Source organism: Eimeria acervulina, genomic scaffold (assembly GCF_000499425.1).
Source record: "Eimeria acervulina Houghton genomic scaffold, Eah_scaff135, whole genome shotgun sequence".
In the NCBI taxonomy this organism is placed as follows: Eukaryota; Apicomplexa; class Conoidasida; order Eucoccidiorida; family Eimeriidae; genus Eimeria; species Eimeria acervulina.
The window spans coordinates 47,047-57,094 of record NW_013550273.1 but is presented as its reverse complement, the minus strand read 5'-3'; the positions used below and the strand labels follow the sequence as shown (position 1 = coordinate 57,094).

At 51.6% G+C, this 10,048-nt stretch overlaps 1 protein-coding gene across 1 annotated transcript; it reads left to right on the top strand.

The window, feature by feature from the left end:
* Window positions 1-769: 769 nt before the first annotated feature.
* Window positions 770-6,998, top strand: EAH_00019860 (26S proteasome non-ATPase regulatory subunit 2, putative; the record flags this gene model as incomplete). The annotated part of the gene is made up of 15 exons (XM_013397255.1): window positions 770-796; window positions 946-1,017; window positions 1,349-1,418; window positions 1,585-1,739; window positions 1,941-2,021; window positions 2,213-3,134; window positions 3,536-3,691; window positions 3,986-4,176; window positions 4,357-4,489; window positions 4,723-5,264; window positions 5,428-5,605; window positions 5,759-5,838; window positions 5,940-6,091; window positions 6,335-6,720; window positions 6,919-6,998. The coding sequence occupies 15 exons, from the start codon at window positions 770-772 to the stop codon at window positions 6,996-6,998; spliced, it is 3,225 nt and encodes a 1,074-aa protein (XP_013252709.1).
* Window positions 6,999-10,048: the final 3,050 nt, after the last annotated feature.

Here is a 10,048-nt window from a genome sequence, read left to right as displayed (position 1 = left end):
TGCCAAGGTGTGCACATGGGCTTATCCAGCCCCAAATACTGCCACCAGTGCCTTGTTAGTAATTGCCACAGGCCATTTGCCAGACACTTAGGTAACTAAGCTCGTTTCTACCGAAAAGTATTTTTCTGTTGCTACTTTATTCTTTTTCTGTCAGTACGGGGCTTGTCGTAGGTCCCAGCACTACAAAACCCGGCTGCTACAGCAGGCCACTCCCCTCATATTTCCTGCGCTATAGAGATTCGTCTTTCTCACTAGTTTCTCACAAGGAAACAGGAATAACACAAGCATAAACATACCTCTGTGTGCGAAGCCACAGGTCTCCCTGTGCTACCGGGCGAAAGCCACATGCACCGCAGGTTGCACCCCGACCAGAAATACAGGGACTGCCCGTCTCACCTTTGCAAGCAACAAGGGTTTGTGCCGCAAAGTGAAATTATCGGTCTTATTGAGCTCTTGTACGCAGCCGTATTTGAGACGAACAGAGGGTGGGCCCATGGGCTAGGTAAGGAACTCCCGAGTGGCTCTGTGCATCATTCCCTCTTCAACCTGCCGGCGCTCCTCAGAACAGATTGAGAGACAGCAGCGTGTGGCCACAACTGGGTGGCCCAGACCCAGTTCCGAGGGTCCTTCTGCAACCTCACTTTGCCTCTCTGTCTCCGCCCTTCTTTTCTCCTTTCAGGTCCTTCAGGGCGGTTTCCATCCATATCATATTCTTCACCTTTCCGTTGGAATATATCTTCTTTGCGGTTGTGGGGCCGCATAACTGAAGATGGCGGGCGAGGGCGACAATAGGGAGGTACGGTACTTAGTACGCAGCATTCCGTTGAGCCCCGCCGGTTAGGTCATAGACACTTTAGGTTGTGGCATGCTGCCTCCATTTCGACTGTTTGAATGCTTCTGGCGTCGACACAGTTGGTAGTGCTGCGTGCTGGTGGACTGCGTTAGGCTGTAAAGGTTGCAGTTCCGGCGAACGACCCGAAGAAAACGGGGAAGAAATCCAAGGGGACAGAGGAGATGGTGCGTTCCCGTGCCCATGTTCCTTTGTGTATACAAATGTATTTATTTTCATCGTGGCGTGGGCCTGTCGTGTTCTGTCGGTCTTCTCGTGCATTCGCATTGGAAACGTCAGTGTCGGTTCGTGTACATCCCATACATTCTGTCCCTTCTACTTTCGCTTGGGCCTAGTTGACTTGAGTTGGCGAGTAGCGTAGTTGGTACTCGCGGTTACGCCTTGACTTGTAAATCTCGAACACTTCCCTTGCCCAACCTGAACACACCGTTCCTTTCTCTTCTTGGTGGCCGAGCCATCCTGGACTGCTAACGACCCACGGCCCCACGCTATGTGCAGACTGAAGACGACAAGAAGATTCAAGAGAACATTGAGCTTCTTGTGGAGAGGACATGCGATAACGACCTCGGTGCGGGCATTAGTCTGTCACGCATCCCATTTTCGTGCTGCAGCCGGGCCGGCTGCAGCAGCACAGGAACGCTCTGCTTCAGCCCCTAAACGCCGGGGGGACTTTTATTGTGAATGTTTGGCACAAACATGCGGAGTGCCTCCACTTTGCATGCGGTCTGTTGCAGAGATCGTGGCTCTGGCATTGGAGACACTCTCCCGCGAGCTCAAGGCTGCAACGTCGTCCATGACCAGCGTACCCAAACCGCTCAAGTTCCTCAGGCCCCACATGGACAGACTCGTTGATCGCTACAATCAACTTCCAGAAAAAACAACTCTCAAGGTTATTTTAATGTGTCGTGCAGAAAGCGCAGAGCCCCGCCGTTTGCTTGCCGTCCCGAAGATGTAGTGCCAATGAAAAAGCTCGAAGGCGGAACAACAAGCCTTCTGCTACTCCTGCTACTGCACCAGGAGCAGAAGCAGCTGCTAGCACATTGAGGCCTTACTCGCGTTTAGCATTTTCTGGCTTTTGTGCTATCTGCAGCGCGACTTCGCGATGGTTCTGTCGGTGACCTGCACAACTTCAGGGGATTCGCGCCGCTTATCTTTGCACTTTTGTTTGGAGGTTCGGAACATGCATGGACAGAATGCCAGCAGTAACAGCACCAGAAAAGACAGCTACTGCGCTGCCAGGAATCGAGACCATTTCGAGCCCCTAAGTCAACTGCATCCAGGGGCCACTTTGCGCATTGCGGGGCCCCCATGTCAAGGTGGATGCTGCTGTGACTGCTGCTGCACCATGCTTGTGAGGTGCAGGCGGAGTGCAAAGATGTGACGTCGTGGGGCTATGAGTACTTGAGGAACCTCTCCGGGCAAATTGCTGGGGCCTTTGCGGAGCTGCAACAACAGGAGGCCTTGTCAGGTGCTGAGCAACAGAGCACGGCAACGGAAACAGATGACAGCAGAACTGCTGCGACTGCAGACGGCGTCGAGGTGGATGGTCCCACAGGAGCAGCGCAAACAACGAATGGCATCGCCAGGGATGCAGCAGCAGCAGATAAACCCACCACTGGGCTTGCCTCTGTGAAGGTTCCTCTGCCTACGGTGGAGCAGCTACTGCAGTTAGTTGAAGAGATTGTGCCCTATTACATGCAACACAATGCGGAGGTTGACGCGATTGATTTGCTGACAGAAGTGGAACGACCTCAGTCACTGTTGCCCCTCCTAGATGCAAACAATTATCAGCGGGTCGTCGCGTATCTCTTGAGCCTTTCGAACTACGCGGCAAGTCCTGAGGAGGCGCTGAAAGTGCAGATGGTTGCATTTGATGCTCTCATGCAGCAGCAGCAACACTTCGACGCCATGCGCGTGGCTCTGAGGCTGGGAGATCGTGCCCTCGTGGACAAAGTAGTAAAGGACTGCAACGACCCCTTGGTGCAGCAACAGCTCGCGCTGCTACTGTGCCGACAGCGGGTAGACGTAGAGTTTGAAGATGAGAAGCTTCAACGGCTCGTCAGCGGCAGCAAAACTTCGCCGTTCTTCCGCTTTTTGGCGAAGGAACTGGATGTGTTAGAACCAAAGGAGCCCGAAGATGTTTTCAAGAGACACCTGGAAGATCCGCATGGCAGGCGAGCACGTCTTGCTGGTCTGGAAAGCGCGCAGCAGAACCTTGCTTCTTCTTTCGTGAATGCCTTCGTCAACTGTGGCTTCGGGACAGACAAGCTGATGACGGCAGACGGTCAGTGCCTCATCACGTGCAGATCATAGGTGCAAGCAGGGCCTAAAATTTGGCGTTTGAGGGTTCCGCCACATTGTAGACAATTCGGCATGCATTGTTCTTCTGGAGAAAGACACCAATCTAATGTGTTCACACATTATTTGGCTGCTTTGAGTTAATGCTTCCTCTTTTCCTCACTGGTGCCAACAGATCCAAAAGTTTGCAGTGGTGGGGCCCTACTGGCAGCTTACGCCTTCGATTGTCTGTTGCTGGAGTTGTAAAACTCCGTAATTTCCTCACTTTCCGCTTGTCTTAGCAGTGATGAACAGATGGTAATCATATGGCATCTTCCAAACGGTGATACCAACACATCGGCTTCGTGTCAACCTGTGTCCATTCGGTCTTACCTCACTCATTTGCAGGAAACGGTTGGCTATATAAAAACAAAGACCGGGGTCTGCTCTCCACTACGGCATCTCTTGGAGCTCTGTGCCTCTGGAACGTGGATGAGGCTCTGCAGCACCTCGATAAGCACCAGTACAGCAGCGATGCAAATATCAAGGCCGGCGCTCTTCTCGGTGTGTGATTCGTATTCGTTTTTTGAATCCCGGGGCTGGGCTTGTCAACTCAATCTAGATGCGCACACGCATTGTCGTAGGAGAGCAATTTCCTAGTCAGATAACCAGGCCGAAAGGGTACCTTAAGGAGCTGGTGCCGTTGCTTGTCCAGTTGTGAAGTCAGCAGTGCTGTCTTTGGAGCATTTTGGTTGGTTGCGGAGGCAGTACAACGATCCACATGGGGAGTGTGTCCGTCTTTCGCTTCTACTGCGCTGCATGCAACATTATGCGTGTCTGCGCTGGTGTTGCCTGCAGGATTCGGAGTGGCCAGTTGCAATGTTCGTCATGAATGCGACGCTGCCTTGGCACTTCTGAAAGATCACCTAGAGGCAACAGAGATGACAGCCGAAACGCCCCTCCTTAAGGCTGCAGCTGCTATCGGCTTGGGCTGCGCTTATGCAGGAAGCTGCAGGGAGGACGTTTTGGAGCTGCTGACGCTCGCAATTGTGAGTTTTCTCCTGGAGAGGTGCTGCGTTTCTCGGTTTCAGTGGCGTCTGATGAATGCTCACACCCAAACGAGAGGCACAGATGGAGACAGAGCGGTGGTTTAGTTGTTTTGCCTGTCACTTTTGCGGCTTTCTGAAGACGCCCTAAAGGGTAGTCCTTATGGCCGATTTGTGCTTCAGCTTGATGGATCCTTACCTCTGGAATGTTCTGCATTTGCTTCCCTATCATTGGGTCTCTGCTTCGTTGGGAGCGCCTCAGCTGATGCAGCCGAGGCCATACTCACTGCTCTGATGGACCGCTGCACTACGGCGAGTGAGCTTTCGCACTGCTTGCAGAGAAATAGAGGGAAGCAGGGAGCCTAGCGTTGTCGCGCAGCCTATGTAGAAGTACATTATTACCTTCGTGCTTTCCTTGTCCAGTGGACGGAGGCACTCAACTTCATTCGTTAAATTAGCACTCCACCACCGGCACTTCGTGTTCTTCTGCACTGGCGTGACCTGTGGTGCGTTCTTCTGGGCGGATCTCTGGTGGTTGGTACGCTGCAGAGGCCCTGGATTCGCCGTTGGGGCACTTCCTGTCAGTTGGGCTAGGCCTCATATTCCTTGGAACGCGAGATGCTGCAGAAGGGGCTTTGTGCGCCGTCGCTGCACTGCCACACGCTGCTTTCTCTGCTGCTGCCACCCGGATTATCGAGGGCCTGGCAGCTGCAGGTAGCGGCGACGTGCTAAAGGTGCAACGCATGCTTGGTGTGTGCGCCGAATCTCGTCCTGAGGGCTACTGGAAACAGAAGCAAAAGGAGCTTAACAGCGAGCAGCATCCGGAAGGAGCTGCAGCAGATAGTGCCTCTGCTGCAGACGGAGCTGCAACGACGAGGACTGACGGCACCTCTGCGGTGTCAGGGGTCCGGGCTCCTCCAGGCAGCTCAGCCAGCGACTCCACGTCTGGAGCAACAAATACGGCTAGCACCACTACGGCAGATGATGATGAGGACCATCCGGACGATACAGACCAGGCCGTTGCGGTTCTAAATATTGCACTTATTGCTTTTGCTGAAGAGACCGGTGCAGAAATGGCTTTGAGACTTTATGTACGTCCTGAGGCAAGGCGCTTGACCCCCCAGTAGTGGTGTATTTGGGAGTGAACATATATATATATATATATATATACGTTCAATCAGTTTCGTGTGTGTGTAAAGCTTCTCCAGAGACATAAGTCTGGACCGCTTGAGTGTATACGCTGTATGATTGCAGGATCACATTCTTCAATACGCCGATGCGCACATGAAACGCGCAGTGCCACTAGCAGTAGCGCTGCAGCACCCAAGCAACCCGAAGCCCCAACTCATCGATTTGCTGAGCAAACTATCTCACGATGCTGACCCTGATACTGCCTTGAATGCGATTTTTGCTATGGGTATTCTTGGCGCCGGTAGGCTCCACCCTTTACACAGAAGAGTCAAACAGTGCTAATTCCAACATTTAACTTGCTATAGTGGAAAAGTACAGTGGATGGAGGGGTGCAGCCAGTGGGAAGGGCAGCAATTGGGCATTTCCTGATATATGTCGAGTGCTCGCGTTATAGGGACAAATCACTCGCGCATTGCATCTCTCCTTCGTCAACTGGCATCTTATTACGGAAAGGATCCCAGCGCATTATTTGTGGTGGGTTTGCTTTCCAGAAAAATGGCAAGGAGCGTTTGCGGCTAAGATGTGCATTTACGGCTAATGGATACATTTGTGCGAACTTCGGTTCCGTGCTGCAGGTCCGCCTTTCACAAGGCCTCCTGTACTTAGGGAAGGGTCTGCTGCATCTAGGCGCGCTGCACTCCGATCGGCAGGTCATCTGCCGCGTTGCTCTGGGCGCCTTAGCGATTGTCTCCTACTCGGCATTCCTCATGCGCCACACAATTCTAGGGTTAGCACAACTTCTCAAGTGTGCACGCCCCATCCTCGTGTTCTGCCACTGTAGCAAGCTCTGTGCGAATGAATACATTTGTACCGTGTATATTTGTATTGTGCTGTCTAAGATACGTTCTGGAGTCAGTGAGGGCTCGACAACTATCTGCATATGTGGTGCACACCGTTTCAAGGATATTTCGAGAACCTAGGCACATAAGAGGTTTTCCGTCTGCTCGTTTGTGATTGCTGACTGGTTCAGGAAGTTCCACTTCATGCTCTACTACTTGTTCCCCGCGGTACAGCCAAGGTGGTTAGTGACGGTTGCTGAGCGTGTGGAAGGGGCAGGCTTAGATGAAAAGCCCGACCTTACTCTAAAGGCGGAGACCGCCGCGCTGGCACAGGATGAGGCGGAAGCAGCAGGCATAGATGCCGCTATGGAAACGGATGGCACAACGAATGGCAAGACCTCCTCAATGGAAGGAGATGAAGACCTTAAGATGCTCCCGATTCCGGTCCGCGTTGGGGAGGCTGTCGATGTCGTTGCGCAGGTGGGCAGGCAGCCGAAGACCATTACAGGATTCCAGACTCACACCTCTCCTGTTCTACTTAATTTCAGTGAAAGAGCCGAACTGGCAACAGACGAGTGTAAGTCCGCCCACGTGCAGTAGTCTGGATTTTCTCTGTTACTTCAACTGAGCAGTTTCACCTATTTCGCAAAAGCAGCTTTGTCGCTTAGTTCGCCAGTGCACTTCCCACCTCCCTTGCTTGTGTATTTACTGAATGGGTAACGTTTGAGTCGCTCACATGCATAAGAGTACTAGTATTGCTGTGTTGTTTCGTCAGATTTGCCAGTTGCGCGCGTCCTTGAAGGCATTGTCCTTCTCCGAAAGAATCCCGAATACCAGCCACCAAAGGCCGCATAGACTGCAGTTGGTGTTGGAGTGAGGTGATGCGGGCGGCCCTTGGCTTGCCTTTTGGGCACTGAGTGCTTCCGGCTAGCAGCTGCGCCGGCTGCAGATATGGTTTCAGTGGCAGAGGCTGTTGATCTTCCCCTACTCATTATCTTGTGGCTTTCAAGTGAAGCACGTGAATGCTCGCTAGTGTGTAACGATTTTCTCCACAATATGACGAATAAGGGTAGGCGAGAAGTCCTGCTACTGCTCGGCTGCGGGCTGCTAAACCGAGGATCATTTGCTGTTTAGGCCCAACCTAATGCAGCGCCGCTGGTCCCGGCAGTTGGCTACGATAGACTTCTGTAGAGAGCTTATAAAACGCATTGTTCACAGAAGCTTGCATACCTTTGGCTCTTTGCACGAGCTGCACGAGCAGCTCGCCGAATACCCGCAAGTAGCAAACCAGTAGAGCTGCCAGTAACCGAGTGTAGAGAAGGTCCTTACAAGAAGGCCACAAAGTCCTCAACATCTTACAGCTTTGGTAGGTAATAAGCCGCAACGCAACAGACAGAGGCATGGCAGTCACTAATATTTTGCTGTGGTTGCTTGAGTGGCTGTGACACAAGGTATGAAAGAGTTTCAAAAGAGCCGGCGCCGGGGTTCAGTGGGAATTGGCACTGGTAATCTGAGCTGCACTCGAAGTGATTCCAGCGTGCCCACTGAAGCACCATTTTTGCATGTAACTGCTGCCCACATAGTGTGACTGGATCAACCGGTCAGCCTGCCTGTCGAAGGCGTGTCATACCTGAATAATGCTCGTCTTTTAGAGCGGCATCCGTATGTCCTCACGTTTCCTCTATAAGGATTTACGGGCGAACCTGTCGTCCATTGTGTAACCAGCCTACCGTGTAGAAGGAAATACGCGCATGTTGAGTGCTCCCGCAGTTATCTAATGAATAGAGAAGGAATACGCTGGTAGCTCATTTTGTGCACTGTTTCCTCCCACATGGTTGTATGAGACGTACTTGCACAGCTACTGGGCTGATTAATATACCAGTGTTGTACCACTCACGAGCATGCTGCTTTCTAATATACTTGAGTCTCGATCACGTTGGCAACCACTTACGCCGTTCACTTCCGCATACTGTGTGCGTTTTCAGTCAGTCTACTCAAGTGAAATGCGATGATGAGGCGAAGTAAAGGGCCAGGAAACGGCTGAACTTTACCAACAAGCACCCGTAGTAGCTTAGGGACCGCTTCCTGTAGAGGTGGTTTTAGTGCGATCTAGATCACGAACGTATGATCTAGATTACAAACGTTTCGCCAATGCTCAAGTGAACGAGTGCTCTGCTCTGTAAAGTTGGCCAATCTTTGGCGCATTTCAACTGCTACAAACAATACCGTCCCATGTGTCATAAAGTGGGTTTATGAAGACAAACCGATATACCGACTTTATAATAACGCAAGTCTCCGGACCGTGACTAGCAGTAATAAAGGCAAGATTTTTCTCGCTAATGGGAACTCCGTAGGAGGCATGTCATCCCAAGGGAATAAAGGAGCAATAAATGAGTAAGCTTCTCAATGTTGTCATTGGATAAGGCTCCTCAGCAACTGCTGAAATTGCAAACGACGCGGCAATGGTTTGCTGCTCCTGTTCCAACAGAGGGGGTAAAGCCAAACATAAAGGAATTGCCTGGCGCAAATGGATTGTATAGTCGGAGTTTGGGGATAACATGGTTTCGTTTATATGCAACAGTAACGTTCAGCGAGATATGCCAAGTGCGCGGTGCTACAGAGATTCTCTCGAGGTGATAGATTTGCGGGATACGCAGTTACCGAACAATCCTGAGTGAGGTGTTTCCTGCAAACCTTTATGTGGTGTTTCGTTTGCGATTCGAAAGCCTTTCTCGGATAGCGTTAAGCATTTTTCTTACCCGCATCCATCAAGGTTCGCTGTGATGATGAACGATGGGTTATATGCTACGTTTAGCCCCATTTTCTTCTTTATGGAACACGTCACACGAAGGCATTCATCAAGATGTTCTGTAAAGCATCCCAAATAAAAAGGCCCCCGAATCCCTCTAATTAGCTCCAGTTATGACTACTGCACTCGTAAGCTGATTTGATGCAGCAACCCACATGCCAGGACAGCATTGTGGGCCGGCCACTTGGCCGTCTGCCATTGTAGATCATCCCGTCATGTAAGACCAGTTCCGGTATCGGTGGCGTTCAGACTGTCTCCGGGTGGATTCAGTAAATAAAATTTTACTATGTCAGCCTGTGGGTACTCCACTGGCATTTTCGTTCGCTAGGCGAAATACAGGATGGTCCGTGGCTGTTGCGTGCCAATACAAGGAGGCCACAGTCAAACGAAAACAAGCAAACAAGCTACCCTTCCGGAATCTCGCTCCACGATGCTACCATACACCAAAGGTTGGCAGGAAAATGGCGTCTTCCAGTTTTTTCGTCACAGCTTCACGGTTGTCAGCTCTGGTTGTAACCAGGGCTCTGGCTGTAACCAGGGGATTGAGAGCGGCACTCTGGGGAGAGACCAGCAGCAGTGAAGCACAGAAAGTCGAGCTCGGACATAAAACCTTAAAGCAATATTTCATAAAGGCTGCTGCTCAGAACCTACCAGAGGATATCAACAGCGTTGATCCCGTCGGCGCAATCGACCACCGGTCTCGACGTTGGTTGGGTGGCAGGGAAGAGCGCCGACAATTCCTTTACGTCTCCAAATTCGGTGCCGTAAATGGCAGGAAAACAAATTTTGTGGAGGATTATTTGTCTGTGGTTTTCAAGTTTTGCCCCAAGCTCCTGCAGAATTTCGAACCGTCCTAGACTCAGTTGCCTGGCAAGACACGAGCGGTCCTCTACTTGAGGCCGGATATTTTCCGCCATGCAGCCGACACCCTAAAAAGAACAAGCAATATTGAACATTATAATTTACCGTAAAATTCGAGCCTGTTAACCATTACTTGGCGCCTCTTAAGGACGAGCGCAGCTTTCGCAGTCAGCTATTAGCGGGTCACTCACCCGCCACTGGCGGGGGGGCCAGCCCGTTGGCGCGCCACGGCTGG